The sequence below is a fragment of the Heterodontus francisci genome, chromosome 17 (genome assembly GCF_036365525.1).
Source record: "Heterodontus francisci isolate sHetFra1 chromosome 17, sHetFra1.hap1, whole genome shotgun sequence".
In the NCBI taxonomy this organism is placed as follows: Eukaryota; Metazoa; Chordata; class Chondrichthyes; order Heterodontiformes; family Heterodontidae; genus Heterodontus; species Heterodontus francisci.
Window position 1 is genome coordinate 83462663 of NC_090387.1, and position 19989 is coordinate 83482651.

The window sequence follows — 19989 nt, forward strand, 5'->3', positions numbered from 1 at the left end:
CACTTTTCACCCTAATGTGACTGCAGATTTAGTGCAGTTTTGTGCTGTGGGTCCTTATTAGATTCAGACTTGCTAAACCCATTTCATGTTGGACTTCTAAAGACCATTAGCTTGGACTTGGGTTGTGCCCAGAAGTTGAACCTTCGGTGTCTTACTGAACAACCAGTCCCAGAAATGAGCTTTCTGAACTCTTATCATAAGCCTGATCACAGACTCTCTGATTATTTGCTGATGTGCATCTGTCCTGCTCGTGGTTCTAATTTGCTTATGTGCTGTTAAACTGTCTCATTTTATTTAGGTGACCCTGAATAACGTGGAAATGTGCAGCGAAAATCTTCTGACCTTGAAAAAGAACCTGGAGGTATGAGAATATCCAATTCCAAGGGCAGGCATTTTGCTACAGGATTACCATTTTTCAATTTTTCTCCCCTCCTTTTGGAAAACCCAGACACCTGCTGGGAAACAGTCCGACCAGCAGCTCACCAGTATCTCACCTGAGTGGCCCTTCATTGTATAATCAACCTTATCATTGTGCATTTAGAGACTTTGAGCAGCATCACCGTTAAATCCAATCTGTCATTACCCATCAACTGCACATATGCTGAAGTTCACTGGTACCACGTTGTTATTGAAGATTGAAGCCAGGCTGATAATTGTTCTCTTGCCACATGATTACTATTTATCCCCTCATAGACTAAGGGTGCAGTACACAGTTATACATACCAGCTATTTGAGAAAAGGGGGGAGTGCAGCAGCTCTAGTGGTTGGAGGCTGCATTCTTGTTTAGAAGGCACAAATGTTAATCCTCGCCTCAGCTGACTTTCAAATTCCATTTCCTCCTCCCTTTCTCCATTCCCTCTCCCAACCAAATGAGCAAGTCTCACTGGGCTGCACCGTGGAAACGATTTGGTTTTTGCCAGTTTTCTCCTCATCGCCTGCAGGTGTTGCTTCATACTTGGAACAGTGTTATGGGAGGTGCTAGCCCTTCGGTGTGTTAGCGTCTAATAAGTTCTATTGATGGATGTTAAATACCTAGTAGTTGAAGGTACCAGGGTGAAGAGGTGTCGGGTGTTGATTTGTTAATTGTACTCAGATGTATATATAAAGAAGAGCCAGTCAGCACTGGCTGGAGATTGTGTAGAGCGGCGAAGTAAGCTCTGTGGCAAGCAATAGATAGTCTCCACCAAAGCATCCTAGTCTCAGTGTGTTCTTCACAAACAGGCTTAGAAGTTTCTCTAACAGTGTAGTGGAAGCGGGATTGTAACTGTAATGGTTTGATGAAGTGGTGTATGTTTCTTCACAGAGTGACTGTACAAAGCTGTTCAGCCAAGGTCTGGGAGCGGAGCAGGCACAAGCAAAGATTGACAGCTGCCTGTCTGACTTGGCTGCAATATCCAACAAATTTAAAGACCTGCTGCAGGTGAGTTCATTGAAGACTATCTGTCTAAGCCTCGTCATGTTCAACTGTGGTACAACCAGAGTCAGGTGTACCATTTTAAGGACTCTAGCTTTCTGCATGTGGAAAGTTCCTGGCCAGTGGGTACAGTAAATCACAAATGTTTGCTACTGGGCTGTGGGAATTCCCCTGAGATAGAAGCCCAGTTGTAGGAATCCTGACAACATGGCTCCTTTTAAGTTGGCCGATTGAAATCATCTGAGTTGTATTTGCCATGTCATAATCCAACTTTTGCTAATTTTGTCTTTTGACAAGTTAATTGCTGATCCCAAAACTAATACAAACCATTCAAGCTTGGTGCTTTCACATGTACAAAACTACCCGAAATAAATCGAATGAAAAATGTAACAGTTTATGTGCAGGTATCGGGACCACGGCACTGTAACTTTCTCTGGATTCTACAGGCTCAGGAGGATCTCCATCTGGGACTTGATGGCACTGCAGTTGTTTGTAATTGGAGAACATTCACAGCGTTTCTCCTCCTGGGTGGGATCATCGAGCGACCAGCATTGTCAGCTGGAATCAGGGAATGAGAGGCAGCAGTACTGCTACTGTCGGCTCTTACAGCAAGTTAGAGTTAATGCAGAATTATTATGCTATTTCTCCTAACTCCACAGCACTGACTAACTCACAAACTTACTGACAGAGCTGAGTATCCAGCCTCTCCTGCACCCAGTCTGAAAGTCCTCCCTCCCCCCCCCCCCCCCCCCACTCCTGATTCAAATCCCACTGTCCAAAAGAGGCCCAGGTTAAAGCCAGGCACGAACCAGCTGTTTATGTAGGTGAAACCTCTTGTAGGTGAGTTTATGAATCCTTTAAACCAATAGGATTCCAGAGGACATAGTCAAGTCAGGATACCCAGTGTACCAACAACTGGCAGTAATAGCAAACCATCCAACAACTTCACAAAATACTTAAATTTAGCTGTTTAAAATCTGATTGAAGAATATGAAATATTGGGTGGCTTATGTAAGTTTAATCTTGAATATGACTTCAAAGTAGGCACATAGAAGGAAATCTAAGCCAGTGATCAATAAATGTAGAACTCATCCCAGAAAGATTCTTCACATAGAGGGGAAGAAATGACTGGAACAGGCTGCCAATAGAGGCACAGATTGTAAGGGCTTTTAAAACCGTGGATGTTGGGCTGGGAGAGCTGGGGTACCAGAGGGAGCTGCTTCAATGGGCTTGACATATACTTAGCACATTTAGACATACTACTAAGATATAAGTTATGGTGATGAGTTCCCCATCTTGGCTGCATCTATTACTGAGCGGGGTTAAGTAGAGTACATGAGAAACAATATCTCCATACCTTCAAATCAAGAGTGACGTTGGGAGAAGATTCCCTGCCTCAATGTTATCACTAAAATGTGATTGAAGGGGAATGGAGTGGTAGAATGGTTTCCACCAAGACATGGCTGCATTTTTGGATTTTCTAAGAACTTGCATTTATATAGCACTTCACAGCCAAAGAAGTATTTTTAAAGTGTTGTAATGTAGAAAGCACAACAACCATTTTGTACACAGCAAGCTCCAAGTAACAATGTGATAATGACCAGATAATCTGGTTGAGGCATAAAATATTGGCCAGAACATATTCTTTGAATAGTGCCATCAGATCCCTTAACTGAGGAAGCCTATGGGGCCTTGGTTTAACATCTCACCCAATAGCAGTATCTCCGACAGTGCAACACTTCTCACTATTGCACTGAAGTGTCAGCCTAGATTACGTACTCAAGGCTTTGGGATGTGACTTGAACCCACAGCCTTCTGCCTCCAAGGTGAGAATCCTATCGCTGAACCAAGGCTGACTTCTCCAGCCGTGGTACTAAGGGAGGCCTGCATGGTCAGAAGTGCAGTCCTTTGGATGAGAAGTTGTCCACCGCAGATTCCTTGGTACAGTTGAAAAGCCCAAACAAGAGTGTGTTTGCTGCTACGTTGTCTGGTCTGTCTGTGAGTTCATTAATAACTTGAGCTTTGTCTTACAGGAAGGTTTAGCAGAACTCAACACCACAGCTATCAAACCACAGATTAAGCCTTGGATAACTGGGTTCCTCTCCATCTCCCACAACATTGAGGAGGTGAGAGCATTTAACCTCTTGCAAGCAAAAAGGCAAGTGCCTGCACACGATTACAGACATCTGCTTATGCCACTGCGTGGCGCAATGACACACTGCCCTCAGAGTTAAGGTTGCATGATATAGTATGGGCTAATTGACTGTTATTGTATAAACCTCTACACCAGCTGTAAACCCGATATCTCACTGTCCCATATCCCAGATTGCGTATTTCTGCATCACACAAACTGGAAACCCAGTGTACTGCCGCTCTGTGTTCCAGGTGGACGGTCTATACCTCACCATGTATAAACCCAGTGGCCTGTTGCTCTGTGTGCTAGGTGGACTGTCTATATCTCGCTATCTACAAATCCAGTATCCTACTGCCTGTGATGCGTCTTTTTGTTGTTCTGCCAGTGTCACTAATTACCTTTTTATTATATATAATCTGTTCACCTTAACATTCACAAAAATATCTTTGTTATCCTTTCCCCATGCTGTACACCCTATATAACCATTGTTAGTAAAACCATGAACAAAATATCAGCATCTCTCCATCTGTTTCTCACCTTAGATGTCAGCATAAAATTCCTGGGTCACGGGCACCCTCGGGCTATCAGCAAAACAAAAGTTGAGTCACAGTCACATTCAAAACACAACTGAGAAAGAGAAAACACCTGTGAATAGCATGATTGAGGTACCAGCACGTGAGACTTGGATTGATCTCACCGGTAGCATCCGAAGGCAATGATCTGACGGCCTCATCAATTACAGATATTTCTTTCACATGTATGAAATCCAGTAATACACCAATATCAACCAGCCACCAATACTCTGGGCTCTATAGTTTGCTGCAAAACCTCTGCAGAAGTAGTCTTAAAGTTCTTAAAACTGGCAAAGTTAATTAATATGCGCCTACGGTTAGTCCTAAACAATCATTTGACGAGAGCAAATTCCTGGTGTGTCATTGCCCAAGCTGCCCGCTTTACATCTGTTTGCTTTACACTGTGTGTTTTATCTAATTCCAGGAGGAGTTTAATGATTATGAAGCCAATGATCCCTGGGTTCAGCAATTCATTCTCAACCTGGAACAACTAATGGCAGAGTTCAAGGTATGCATGGAAGGTTTGCTTAAAATTCATTTGGTTCCAATTAAGTTGAGGTCCCTGGCAAGAAATACAGCTTCCCTAATCTTGGACCTTAAATTATAAACTGCCAGCAGCAGTGAGGAATCATATTGTCTCTTAATTGTAGTTTCCCAAAAATCTTGAGTGTGGAACTCCTTACTTCCCCAGTTTTTCCATTTTCTTGCAATTTTTATCCTTTTAAAATGAGCTAACATCATTTAATCACCATACCTTAATTTGCCTTGCCTTCTCTTTTTTCAGTTCTGTGCTAAAGCCTTGGCCATCATTTGTTTGTGTTTAAAAATAAAAAGAGGTAACTTTAGATGGCAACCAGCTAGCTGAGTGAGAGTGGAGTGCATGTGCGACTGAGAGGGTGTGTCAAAATAGCACTTTGCCATAGAAGCCTACCTGACTCAGGTCCGCTTTCCTTGTGATTTTCAATGCCATTATTATACTGCATTAGGTGTGAAGAAAAAGTAAATGAAAACATTTTGCCATCCACTATTCTCCCTGGAAACTGAGTGTAGAGCAGCTCTCTGGTCTCATATCCACTCACTTCTGGTCCTCAAGCCATGAAGTACCACTTGGTTAAGGAGATAGAGATTTGTACAGTTTGCCAGCTAACTGAATCCTTGAGGATTGAGTAGTGCCTGGAGCAGGTCTGGTGGCTCGATCAGTGCACTGCCTGGGGTGGAACTGAGGTACACAGACCGGCGGTCCCAGGTACAATTAGTGCTGTTAGGGTTAGTGCTCTCAGCGAGGGGAAAATTTACCCCTAGTTCCCAATTCTGACAGTGTCCCACTGGTTGGTGTACGTGTGTGGACATCAAATAAGGATGGGCTCCAGTTCGGCTGTGATGCTGCCAACTGGCGGATAGTCTGATTACTGTCTAGTTACAAGTTCTCTTGGGCCTTTTATGGGAGGGTAACTAGTACTGTCGAACCATATTCCAGCAAGACTCGGCTCCTTGAGTACAAAGGGGAAAAGGAGTGAAAATCATGTTACCTGCCCCACTTGTACAGTGGCTCATTGAAGCCTACACAGAACAATCCATCTTTTTTTTTTGCCAATGCTGACTAATTCTATTTTATTAGTTCTCGGAACATGGGCAACACTGGCAAGGTAGAATTTATTGTTCGTCACTATACTGTTTCCAGTATTTCTGGTTTGTCTTTTCACTCTCCCTTAGTGTTGATAGGGTAGAAGGGAAGGTGCAATCATTTCCACACGTGACTGTGTTTGTGTTCTGTAGGTTGGATTGTCCCAGGTGATCTACGATAATCTCACCTGTCTGATGACGAGCCTGATAGCGATTGAACTGGAGAAGGTGGTTCTCAAGTCAACCTTCAGCCGGGTACGAGTGGGAAAGGCCACAAGTATTTTAGCATTACGTACATGTGCTGAAACAAGCTGGGTTGATGGTTCATTGGGTGAAGGTACTGCCCATATGTGGCACTGAGCCATGCAGATGGGTAAAAGGGTTAAATTCTGAGAGAAGACTAGGCCTGTATTCCCTTAAATATCAAAGATTAAAGGATAATCTAATTGTGGTGTTGAAGATGATCAAAGGATTTCATAGTTTCTCTTTATCGACCCTATCTCGAGGGGAGTCCAGGACAAGGGGGCATAGTCTTAAGATTATTGCTAGGCTGTTAGAGGTGATGTCAGGAAGCACTTCATGCAAAGGCTAGGGGAAATCTAGAACTCTCTTCCCCCAGAAAACTGTTAAGATTGAGGGTCAATTGAAAATCAAAAGATTTCTGGTTATTGAGGATGATGGAACCAAGGCAGGTAAATGAAGTCGAGGGACAGTTTAACCATGATCTGATTGAATGGCTCGAGGGCATGACTAGCTCACTGCTGTTACTGCATTGGTATAATCGCAGGCTCAATCCTTGGCTGTGCTGCATGAGCTGACCTCAACTAGGCTGGTAATAGGGCTTGTCAATTGGTCTCAGCAGCACTGGGCTAGACAGGGGAAAAACTGTTCCGAGCCACAGGTGGAAAGTACAGACTGTGGATTGTACAGACGAGGATAAGGGGGAAATTGCAAAGATGGAACAAATATATGTCTTAGAAACTGCAAGGCATGATAAGATGCTAAATGTATGTGCACTTTTTAGTTTGTTTTTTTAAAACCTGAATAAATTGCAGTGATATTCCTTTGGTACAAATCACACTACAGAATGACTGTCACCTTCCACTTTATTTAGTGATCAACCGTTTTTCCAGAAGATGCTGACTCTTGCTGGGTTCGCACAGGCATCAGGTGCCCTCCAGTCATCCACCGCGTCCACCGCCCATAGGAGGGGAGGGAAGGTCACTGGATAGCAATCTGGATGAGGGATCTGACATTTTTTCATTTGCACCCCTCCCCCCAATCTCTGGTCCAGGGGCATTGAGAATGGGTAATAACTCTACGGCTGTAGACTAACTAACAAAGGGAACAACTGATTCAGCACAGAGTGAGACTTTAACATTTAGACAGTTTAATACCATAGCAGGCGCTCCATTTGCCCACAAGGCCATTTGATCGAATAGGAAGGACTCAAAAAAAAAACACTTCAATTATAAAATGGGTTTAAATGAAGCATCCTTTAGTGTTTTTATTTAAATTTTCTCACCTAGCCACTGGGGATCTCCTATCTTAGGAGATTGACTCTTAAAAATCGGCTTTGTGATATCTCCTCCTGACCTTCTTTGGTTACTCCTCAGCTTGGTGGGTTGCAGTTTGACAAGGAGCTCCGATCACTTATCGCATACCTGACATCAGTGATCACATGGACCATTCGCGACAAGTTCGCTCGCCTCTCTCAGATGGCAACTATACTGAATCTGGAAAGGGTGAGTGCGTAGAGTGAGATGAAGTAAAGAGCGTGGGAGGTTCGCGTGAAGCATAAGGAAGAAGGACTTGTATTTATATAACTCCTTTCACAACCTAAGGATGTCCCAAGGTGCTTTACAGCCAATGAAGTGCTTCAGAAGTGTAGTCACTATAGTAATGTAGGAAGCCAGCTGAGTCACTTGTTTCTGCGCTGTAATTCTGTGTATACAGAAGGTGATGGGTAACGGGAGATACATCAAACATAGCTCTTGGAGCAGGCATGTTTGAGAGAGGTCTGAATGATGTGTTTACAGCACCATTCTTGCTTGTAATTCTAATGTGCTGAATATGTGGATAGTGAATGGGGGGTAGGAGAAAGGAAGAAGGTCAGGAGGGAGCAAAAGCAGCTGAGGAGCAGGGTGTTGAGGTTTTGTGGGTAAGGGAGCTGGCAAAGTGGAGGTTGAGGGAAGGAGGAGTTTCTGAGGGTGGAGGCAAGGTGGCTGGAGGCGCAGCAGCTGATGATGGAGCAGCGGAACAAGAAGTAGAGTGCTACTGGAGGAATGGAAGGCGCACACATGGGTACAGGGTAGAGAGGAGAGAGACCACAGACAGATCTGTAGGTCAGAATGAGAATCTTAGAGTACATTCTCTGACCTTGAAACTTAGCAAAACAGAAGATATGGGCCTTTGGGAAGGTGAGGTCAGGGGCATGTCATTCTGGGTGACTTGTAGGTTATTAATTGTCAAACAGGGAGGCTGACGAGAAGATTGTCAAAGAAGTCCCCCCATTAAGAATATAGGGGGTTTCAGTAGTGGTGGAGGTAGACTATTGTAGAGGTGAAAGAAGTCTTTGAAACAGATTGGTTCTGAAGGTAGAAGCTGAACTTGGGGTTGAACACTGTAATCAGGGTTCCAGATCTCTGGGCTGAGCTTGTGGTAGAGAAGCAGATTGAGGTGATAACCACAGGAGCTGATGAGCACTTCTTTGATTTTCGTGACATAAAACTGGAGGAAGTTTTGGCTCAGATAGGCAACCACTAGTTTTAGATTAGATTAGATTAGAGATACAGCACTGAAACAGGCCCTTCGGCCCACCGAGTCTGTGCCGACCATCAACCACCCATTTATACTAATCCTACACTAATCCCATATTCCTACCAAACATCCCCACCTGTCCCTATATTTCCCTACCACCTACCTATACTAGTGACAATTTATAATGGCCAATTTACCTATCAATCTGCAAGTCTTTTGGCTTGTGGGAGGAAACCGGAGCACCCGGAGAAAACCCACGCAGACACAGGGAGAACTTGCAAACTCCACACAGGCAGTACCCAGAATCGAACCCGGGTCCCTGGAGCTGTGAGGCTGCAGTGCTAACCACTGCGCCACTGCGCCACTGTGGAACAGTCACAAGATTGATGGAGCTGGCGAGGTAGAGCTTGATAAAGCACTGCAATGCACTGTTGGATAGCCTTATATGTGAGGTAAAGGTCTGCAAAGGAAACCCGAGCAAGCCCGAATGCCGGATCCGGAAGTGCGACCCAACCTGAACCTGACACATGTTGGGGTTGGGTCGGGTAGCAGGCCTTTACCCATATACTGATGTACAGGCCTGCTACCCCATCTGACCCGACGACATGTGTCGCATTTGAGTTGGGTCACACTTCCGGGTCCGGCATTCAGGCTTGGTTGGGTTTCCTTTGCAGACCTTTAGAGCTCGGTGTTGTCAGCAGCCAAGTGAAAGGTGACCCTGTGCTTCCGATATCCTCGCCAAGGGGTAGCTTGTAAATGATAAAGAGGAATGGATGGAACCTTGAGTTGTGGACAAGAGAGGGGAACCATTTGAGAAAATGTAATAAAAACAGAAAATGCTGGAAATACTCAGCAGTTGTGGCAGCATCTGAAGAGAGAGAAACAGTGTTAACGTTTCAGGTCGGTGATCCTTCATCAACCGAGTGTACGAAGAGATGGAACAGTTTTTAAGTACAGCACGGAAAGGCAGGATGGTGAGGAAAGAACTATAAGCCCACTGACTCCCACTGCTACCTTGACTACACTTCCTCACACCCCACTTCTTGTAAAAACTCTATTCCATTCTCCCAGTTTCTCTGTCTGTGTTGCATCTGTTCTGACATTGCAACCTTCAATAACAGCACTTCCAACATATTTTCCTTTTTCCTTAACTGAGGACTCCCCCTCTCTTCTCTTCCCCCCGCCAACCCTTGCCACCACCACCGTGGTTGACAGGGCCCACGGCTGTGTTTGTTTCATTTCCACACTTCCCCTCCCTCCCAGAACCATGATCAAGCTCCTTTGTCCTTACTTTCACCCCACCAGCCTCTGCATTTAATGGATCATCCTCTGCCATTTTTTTGCTACCTCCAACCTGATGCCACTATTAAACACATCTTATCTCTCCTCTCTCCTTTCAGCACTCTGAAGGGACTGTTTCCTCTGCAACACGCTGGTCCACTCCTCAATCATATAAACTTACATGTGAACATACGAATTAGGAGCAAGAATAGGCCACTCGGCCCCTCGAGCCTGCTCTGCCATTCAATAAGATCATGGCTGATCTGATTGTAATCTCAACTCTGCATTCCCACCTACCCCCAATAACCTTTCACCCCTTTGCTTATCAAGAATCTATCTACCTGTGCCTTAAAAATATTCAAATACTCTGCTTCCACTGCCTTTTGTGGAAGAGTTCCAAAAATGCACGACCCTCTGAGAGAAAACATTTCTCCTCATCTGTCTTAAATGGGTGACCTCTTATTTTTAAACAGTGACCCCTAGTTCTAGATTCTCCCACAAGAGGAAACATCCTTTCCACATCCACCCTGTCAAGACCCCCTCAATCTTATATGTTTCAATCAAGTCGCCTCTTATTCTTCTAAACTCCAGTGGATACAAGCCTAGCCTGTCCAACCTTTCCTCATAAGACAATCCGCCCATTCCAGGTATTAGTCTAATAAACCTTCTCTGAACTACTTCCAAGGCATTTACATCCTTCCTTAAATAAGGAGACCAATAGTGTACACAGTACTTCAGATGTGGTCTCACCAATGCACTGTATAACTGAAGCATAACCTCTCTACTTTTGTATTCAATTCCCCTCGTGATAAACAACAACATTCTATTAGCTTTGCTAGTTACTTGCTGTACCTGTATACTAACTTTTGTGATTCATGCACTAGGACATCCAGATCCCTCTGCATCTCAGACTCTGCAATCTCTCACCATTTAGATAATATGCTTTTTTTTATTCTTCCTGCCAAAATGGATATTTTCACATTTTCCCACCATTATACTCCATTTACCTTATATATCCCTTTGTAGTCTCCTTATGTCTTCTTCAGAGCTTACTATCCTACGTAACTTTGTGTCGTCAGCAAATTTAGCAACCATATCTTCGGTCCCTTCATCCGAGTCAGTTATATAAATTGTAATAAGTTGAGGCCCCAGCACTGGTCCCTGTGGCACACCATGCGTTACATCTTGCCAACTAGAAAATGACCCATTTATGCCTAGTGTTTCCTGTTAGCTAGCCAATCTTCTATCCATGCCAATATGTTATCTCCTACGCCATGAACTTTTATTTTTTGCAATAACTTTTGATGTGGCACCTTATCAAATGCCTTCTGGAAATCTAAGTACAATACATCCACTGGTTCCCCTTTATCCACAGCATATGTAATTCCCTCAAAGAACTCCAATAAATTGATTAAACATGATTTCCCTTTCACAAAATCATGTTGACTCTACCTGATTACCTTGAATTTTTCCAAGTGCCCTGCTATAACGTCTTTAATATTAGCTTCTAACATTTTCCCTATGACAGATGTTAAGCTAACTGGCCAGTAGTTTCCTGCTTTGCCTCCGAGTTACATTCGCTATTTTCCAATCTATTGCAACCTTCCCCGAATCCAGGGAATTTTGGAAAATCAAAACCAGCGCATCAATTATCTCACTTGCCACTTACTTTTAAGACCCTAGGATGAAGTCCACCAGGACCTGGGGCTTGTTAGTCTGCAACTCCAACATTTTGCTCAGTACCACTTCCCTGGTGATTGTAATTTTCTTGAGTTCCTCCCTCCCTTCTATTTCCTGATTTACAGCTATTTCTGGGATGTTAGTTGTATCCTCTATGGTGAAGACTGATGCAAAATACCTGGTCAATTCATCTGCCATCTCCTTATTTTCCCTTATTAATTCCCCAGACTCACTTTCTAGAGGACCAACGCTCACTAACTTTTTTTTTCTTTTTTAAATATCTATAGAAACTCTTACTATTTTTATATTTCTAGCCAGCTTTCTCTTGTACTCTAATTTTTCCATCCTTATTAATCTTAGTTGTTTTTTGCTACTTTTTATATTCTGTCCAGTATTCTGACCTGCCTCCCATCTTTGTGCAATTATGTTTTTCTTTAAGTTTGATACTATCCTTAGCTTTTTTAAATCGCTGTTGACCTATCCCTTAACCTACTTTGCCAGTTCACTTTTGCTAGCTCTGCTTTCATGCCCTCATAATTGCCCTTATTTAAGTTTAAAATACTAGTCTTAGACCCACTCTTCTCTCCCTCAAACTGAATGTAAAATTCAATTATATTACAATTGCTGCTGCCTAGGGACGCCTTCACTGAGGTAATTAATTAATGCTATCTTGTTGCACAATATTGGGTCTTGTATAGCCTGCTCTCTGGCTCCAGAACGTGCTGTTCTAAGAAACTATCCCAAAAACTTTGTGAACTCCTCATCTAGGCTACCTTTGCCTTTCTGATTCTTCCAGTCTATATGTAGATTACAATTGCCCGATTATCGCCGTACCTTTCTGAGAAGCACCCATTCTTCCTTTATACCAGTCCTAACATGAGGTTACTGTTCAGGGGCCTTTACAACACTCCAAGTGACTTCTATTCTTTATCATTTCCCATCTCGACCCAAACTGCTGCTATATTCTGGTTTCCTGAACTTAGGTCATCCCTCTCTATTGTGCTAAAATCATCATTAATTAACCCCTCCACCTTTTCCTAGCTTCCTGTCCTTCCTAAATGCCATGTACTCTTCAATATTCAGGTCCCAACCTATGTCATCCTGCAGCTATGTCTCTGTAATGGATATCAGATCGTCTTTATTTATTTCTGTTTGCCCTCTCAGTTCATTTTGTTTGGTTTCAAATGCTACATGCATTCAGATACAGAGCCTTTAGTTTTGTCCTTTTTATTATTTTTGTGACCTCTAGCCTTGTCTGCTGATTTAGTCCTAGATTTGTACTCACTGTCCCTTCCTGTCACGGTCTGTTTATCTTTTCTCATACCTTTCTCTCTTGCCTTATCTCTAATTTGATTTACCACATCTTCCCAAATTTGATCCCTTGCCTCCATTATTTAGTTTAAAGCCCTCTCTGCATCCCTAGTTATGCGACTCACCCCCAACAACCCTACCCCTTCCCACAGTACCTTTCCATGCAAGTACAGGAGATGCAATTGCCCTTTCATCTCCTCCTGTCTTACCGTGCAAGACACAAACACTCCTTCCTGGTGGAACAGCGATTTATGTTTGCTTCTTTCCATTTAGTATATAGTATTTGCTGTTCATGATACAGTCTCCCCTACATTGAGGGAACCAAACGCAGATTGGTTAAGTGCTCTGAGGAACACCTCTGATCAGTCCACAGGCATGATCCTGAGCTTCTGGTTGCCTGTAATTTTAATTCTCCACCTTACTCCCACTTGTGACATTTCTGTTCTTTGCCTCCTGCAGTGTTCCAATGAAGTTCAATGCAAGCTCAAGGAACAGCACCTCACCTTTGGCTTGGGACTTTACAGCCTTCTGGACTCAACATAGAGTTTAAAAATTTCAGACTATAACCTCTGTCCCCATTTTTCTGGACAGCCGCTGTGATGACTCTGCTTTTCAAATTTACATCCCCTGTCGACACATCTTTTGTTTCTTTCCTTGTCTCATTACCATCTCCTTTTGCCTTGCACTCTCCCCCCTTTTGTCATTAATCTCTCCTACCTTCCATCCTATCACAGTAAGTACATTCAGTTCTGACAGAGTCCCCAACCTGAAATTTTAACTCGTTTCTCCACAGATGCTGCCAGACCTGCTGAGCATTTCCAGCACTTTGTTTTTATTCCAGATTTCCAGCATCCGCAATATTTGCTCGAGAGAATGTAATGTCTGCTGTTGCAATAGGAGAAGTGGAACCGAATTGGATCATGGAGGAGAGACATTCAAGGAAGATGGAGTGGTTGAGTGTAGGATGAGGATGGAGTGATGTTGAGTGTAGCAGGAAGTAATTGAGAGTAGCAGGCAGTAGAGTGATGGAGGAGGATGAAGTGGTGGAGTGGTTGAGTGTCTGCAGCAGAGTGATGGAGGAAGATGGAAGCTTCAAATAAAGTGGTGATAGTTGCAAGGCGACAACAGTGTGGGTCAGTGTAGACCTAAAGCAATGCACTGGTTGCAACAACAAAGTTGCATACGAACTGCAGAATCTCCTGATAAAGAAAAGGACATTGGCCCAGGCTGTTACCTCTGTCTGGAGACAAGTTTCCCTCCCATCAGCTGCTGACCTCCCAGTTCATGGAATTTGTACAAGATCTTGACAGATTTAGATAAGGTAGACAATGAAAAGCTGTTCTCATTACCTGATGGTACAAGGACTAGGGGGACACAGATTTGGACAAGAGATGCAAGGGGGATGTGAGGAAGAGTATTTTTACACAGTGAGTGGTAATGACCTGGAACTTGCTGTCCACAAGGGTGGTGGAAATGGAGACTATCAGTGATTTCAAAAGGAAATTGGATGGGCACTTGAGGGAAATAAATTTGCAGGGCTATGGGGTAGAGTGGGGGAATGGGACTGACTGGATTTCTGTACTGAGAGCTGGCATGGACTCAATGGGTTGAACGGCCTCCTTCTGTGCCTTTATGCCTCTATATTGATGATTCTAACGTCACTTTGATCCTGAATCAACTTGCTTCTCTGAGCGTCTGTTCCACAGGTTCACTATTCTATGGGAGGGAAAATTTGCGCGCTCATTAACCTTGGCTTGTGAATTGTATACTTGTTACTTGTGTTTTAAACTAAATACCTGCTTACTTTAGCAGTTCATTATTTCAACGAGCTGTGTCATGTCTCCCGTTGGTCTTTTCTCTAGCGAAAACAAGTTTATTTTTTTTGTATAAAAACATAAGGTGCTGGAAATGAGCAGGCGCTTTGGGCCGAAGGGCCTGTTTCTGTGCTGTAAAACTCGATGACTCTAGGTCTGGCAGCATCTGTGGAGAGAAAAACAAAGTTGATGTTCAGTTCTGATGAAGGGTCACCACCTGAAACATTAACTCTGTTTCTCTCCACAGATGCTGCCAGACCTGCTGAGGATTTCCAGCATCTGCAGTATTTTGCTTTTTTATTTGTTTGTGCTTTCCTTCATAACTTAGTCCCTAAGACCTGGAGTCCTTGCCACTCTTCCCTGAACTCTTTTGATGACCAAAACTATACATTATATTTCTAGAGTTGGCCTCATCTTTGGGTACAGTGTCAGTGTGACTTGCTTTGATTTTCAATCCAATGTGTGTTCATTATCCAATGTTAATAACTGTCTCAAACTGACCAGGTACTTTGAGGTGTGATCAGTTATTACTGCCAAGTCCCGTCTCTTCAGTCTCTGCCACTCCAGTTGATGCGCACACATTTCTTGTTACCTGTTCCCATAGGCGTTACTCTATCAGGTCAATATCCACCTTTTTATATCTCGGTGAATAACTCCACTCTATTGTGTTTGTCAGTTACTTACATAATGTGTGGGTTTGCAACATATGTCTCACGCCACTTTCTGTTTCTACAGGTCACTGAGATTTTAGATTACTGGGGACAGAACTCTGGACCATTGACCTGGCGCCTTACCCCCGCTGAGGTGCGTCAGGTTCTTGCACTGCGGAATGACTTTCGTAGCGAGGACATCAAGAGGCTTCGCTTGTAGCATATGTGCTTGGGCAATCTTTAGAGAATCGGTTGTTATCCTTCCTCTTGGGCAGCAAGATATAGACTGTGCTTCTTCAGGCAGTGGGGCCTTGTCAAGCATTTTTTAAAAACTTTATTAACATGGTCTGGTATGCACAGGGAATGACTTTCATACTTTTCTGTTGTCTGAAAGGAGCATTGTGCATTAATTGACATATTATTTGAAATATGTCCAGCTTCCATGCCTCTGGGACAGGTTCAGAACCATACAATATTTCCACACCCTGCTACTGGAATGAAGGGTATTACTCCACGACATCTGGGCTGTGCTCTACAAGGTTGTGTTTTATGTTATAGCTAATGAGAGATGGTTTGTTTCAAGGGTGTGATTTCTCAAACTTTTCAAAGTAATCTATTGCTCTGCCCAGTGTGGTACTGAGCCATGCTGACCAGGAAGAGTCCTAGATTCCACCCCTGATCTGTGGTCAGATTCTGATTTTTTGCAGGATTGGCAGAAGGACTCCGTAACCCTGAGAGGTGAAGATGTGACCAATGTCTGGCTCCTGGATTCTATTCAGTGAATCCTGTCGGAAAGTGTGGATATGGATACATTAGCTGAAGTCAGGATTGGACTTGGCTGTGGTAATCCCTGACACTTGAATAGCCTGCCAATACTCACTGCCTAGGCTCCAACATGGGAATGGCCTTTCAGGTGAGGTACCAGAGAGCACAGTTTTAGCTGCAGCTGTCAACGTTGGACAAATCCCCCTCTGTGATCTTTAGGCCCGAGGCAACTCCAGTTAAAATTTTGAAACAAAAAAGACTTATGCCTTTCACATCCTCAGGATGTTCCAAAGCACGTTACAGACAATGAAGTAATTATGAATTGTTGTCACTATGATGTAGGAAATTTGCTAAAATGTTCTTGTATTTCTCTTTTTTTTTGACAGAGGCTGTAGGATTTGGCAGTGTTTTGACTTGCTGGAGAGTGAGACAGAGCAGGAGACTGTGATGGGGTCAGTGCTATCCTGCATTTGTGGCAGTAATGAAAGCCCCCTATCTGGCCCTTGAATCTGCTCATTTGCATTCTCGGGTATTTGTGGCCCAAGTTCATTCTCCTGCTTTCTCTCTCTCTCCTGAGAGACTCTGGCACAATTTGAATGTCAACAGACTGCTGGTTCTGTTTCAACAATACATTTGGAACACTGCCAATTTGTATTTTCGTTATACCTGTCTCTGGTGTAGCCATCCTTAAAGCATCTCCAAATTACTGTTTACTTTCCAAAAAATTCCTGGTATTTACAAAATTGCAATACTCTGTCTGTGACTATTGGTGCCCTGGAGTGGCGAGGAGATGGGACTTTCAGGTACAGAATGAGTGACTGACTATGGAAGATCCAAGGCATAGAACTGATGGGCATCCCAGGCACAGGCTGTGAAGCAAATTGTTCTTGGTGAAGGGTTTTAAGTTTTTTCCTCCCTTTCTGACACTTTCACATCAGAGAATTGGATGGAGATTTATCATGTGTTTAATGTTTCTAAGTTGCCTAAACTAGCCCACCTCTGAACCATGAGAAAAAAAGACTTGGATTTCTAATGCACCTTTTGTGCAAGACGTCCTAAAGTGCTTTACAGCCAATAAAATACTTTTGAAGTGCAGTTTCTGTTGTAGGAAACACAGCAGCAATGAATGAAATTACCAGGTAATCTGTTTATAGGTGCTGGTTGAGGGATAAATTTGGCTAGTCTAGGGAGAACACCAGTGCTGTTTTTTGAATAGTACCATAGTAGATCTTTTACATCCATCGGACAGGGAAAACGGAGCCTTGATTTATTATTTCATCTGAAAGAGGGAGTATCTAATTTTTGTGCTCAAGTCTCTGAAGTGGGACTTGAACCTTCTGACTAAGACGAGTTCTGTCCACTCAGCCACGGCTGACACATAACCCAGTCCAAATTTTACCATCTGTTACACCAGGAGACTAAATCACTGCAGCAATGAGGTGTGACATTGAGTGAGCTGCAATTAAACTCCATTCTAGAAACATCACCGATGAAGTCCAATGTAGCATCTAACATTACTTCATTTAACATCATCTGTGATCACACATTGAACACTGTTGCAACACTATGCATTGAGCAGTGCATAAAGTACTTGGGTATATATTATTAAATGACAGTTTAAATTATTGCAGGCACAAATGTACAGTATCTCAGATTTAACTAGAATAAAAAGAAAAAATGCTAGAAACACTCAGCTGGTGGGAAAGCATTTGAGTGATGAACAAAATTAATGTTTCAGGTTGATGACCTTTCATCAGTTTGTCATTGACCTGAACCACTGGCCCAAAACTTGCTGCCAGAATAATGGTGGGGCTAATAGTGCTCGTCATTATTTATGTGTAAATGTGTAACTTCAGGCGAGGGCAAACGCGCAATTGAACATGGAAATTGAAAAGTTATTGTTGGAAAAGTACCGTTCTGCAGTTAGCTTAGCAAAAACAGTACCTCGTTATCTGGCTCAGCATTGAAATGTCTTGAGCAATGTGAAGTTCCTATACTTTCACAGTAGATACAAAGTAAATTTGCGACAGAAAGTTATATTAAGTCATTTGACTTGAGTACCCTTTTAATGATGATGTAAGTGTTAACTACTGCCAGAAAACCTCTCTGGCACTGAAAATTAATTATTACAAGCATGGAGTGTCATTCCTTCAGGCTTTAGATTTAAAAAAAATCTTTTGTCCTTTTCGCTATCAATTCAATCTTAATTTCTCTTTCTGTACTTAATTTGACATTAAAGTCACCCATTCTAATTTACACTTCCTTCTCAGTCCTTGCATTATTAACTCGATGATCCTTCTGTCTGGTTAAGGAGATTCAGTTTTTAAAAATTCTTTCATGGGATGTGGATGTCACTGGTAAGGTCAGCATTTATTGTTCATCCCTAATTGCCCTTGAGAAGGTGGTGGTGAACTGCCTTCTTGAACTGCTGCAAGTCTATCTGGTGTAGGTACACCCACAGTGCTGTTAGGAAGGGAGTTCCAGGTTTTTGACCCAGCGCCAGTGAAGGAAGGTCAATATAGATTCAAGCCAGGATATTATGAGACTTGGAGGGGAACTACAGGTGGTGATGTTCAGTTGCTTGCCCTGTTCACTTGGATTTCAGGTGCCCTGTAGAGAGTGTGCCACCATTTCTATCTTTAACTTCCAGCAACTTGCAGTGCAAAATATCATGGTGGTTAAACAGCTAAGGCAAGTCTAACTAAACGGCGAATGCTGTTTGTTGACTGGTCACAGCAAATGTGGTGTCGTTAACTCTGTTTCTGTTTCCCCAGACCTGCTGAATGTTTCCAATGCTTTCTGTTTCTTTTCAGATCTCCAGCATCTGAAATATATTGCTTTTGTTTTCAGCATTAACTGAGTTTGTTTTATAACTATATGATATTTCATGTACAGGATTGCAGTATGGCTTAGCAAGGCCAAGTTAACTGTTTATTCTGTCAGTCACAACTTTCAAGCATTATTATTCTCTCAAATATGTATATTAAACATCGCCTCCCCCTGCTCCCCCAAGCTCTGCCTGTTCTGTTTGGTTCCTGTTTGTGATTTACATTTCTCTGGGGTGGATGCTTTTATCAAATCACTGTTCGTGGCAGTTGTCTTCAGTTATCGTTGTCATGATCTGGTTGAATAAACCTTGCATGTATTCATTCTCTCTCTCTATTATCTATACTGTATTCAGAAACATTAATTAACAGCTGCAATACAAGTATTGCTTCTCTTCAATTAAACTCAACATTTATTAACCTTGCAACACTGATTCAACAGCTTCTGCTTTTTGCAAAAGTTCTTTACAAATCCTTTTATCTTTCTGTCCTCTCTAGATAGAATCATAGAAAAATTAGCACGCCAACACTTTCTTGAAACTGAATTTTCTTAACACTCCAAAGTAGAGCTAGGGAAATATGTGGCTTTGTGTTACTATTTATGAAGGACTCTGGCTTATGGAACTGAAACCAAGTCAAGTGCATTAATTCTGTCAAGTTGATCTTTTCTAAGGTGTCATTAAACTGGACTACCTTTTGCTTGCTCATTCTGAAGCTCTTTACTGTTAATCAGATCCATGTTGATGTATACAGCTGAATTCAAGCCCGTTATACAGAATGCCTGAAGTGTGTTTTCTGACAATCTGTTACTGTCAGATTTGCTCTGTACTCCAACCTTCCCAAATCCACATCATAATAAAGAGAGCTTACCTTCAATAAATCAGGCATCATTTTGCTAATGGTTTGGACACCAGGACAATTCTGGAGGATGATGGGAGTTAACGAGAGCTGCAGGGTTAGAGGGAGAGCATCATCCAGTTGCCCTGAAATTCATTCATACTGTAGGAGTACAAAAGATCATAGAATGATGCAGCACAGTAGGAGGCCATTTGGCCCATCGTGCCAGTGCCTGCTCTTTGAAAGAGCCACTTAGCCTCATTCCTCCGTTTTCCCCATAGCTTTACACATTTTTTTTCTTCTGACAAGATTATCTGCTGTTC

The 19989-nt window shown here is 42.8% G+C and overlaps 1 protein-coding gene across 1 annotated transcript in view; it reads left to right on the plus strand.

Annotated features, from left to right (window-relative positions):
- Positions 1–19007, plus strand: part of cog4 (component of oligomeric golgi complex 4) — a 65261-nt gene extending 46254 nt beyond the window's left edge. The window contains exons 13-19 of the mRNA XM_068049778.1: positions 299–361; positions 1304–1420; positions 3448–3540; positions 4545–4628; positions 5897–5998; positions 7360–7488; positions 15325–19007. Coding sequence (XP_067905879.1) covers positions 299–361; positions 1304–1420; positions 3448–3540; positions 4545–4628; positions 5897–5998; positions 7360–7488; positions 15325–15459 — 723 coding nt within the window. The 3' untranslated portion in view covers positions 15460–19007. The remainder of the gene's footprint in view (positions 1–298; positions 362–1303; positions 1421–3447; positions 3541–4544; positions 4629–5896; positions 5999–7359; positions 7489–15324) is intronic.
- Positions 19008–19989: the final 982 nt, after the last annotated feature.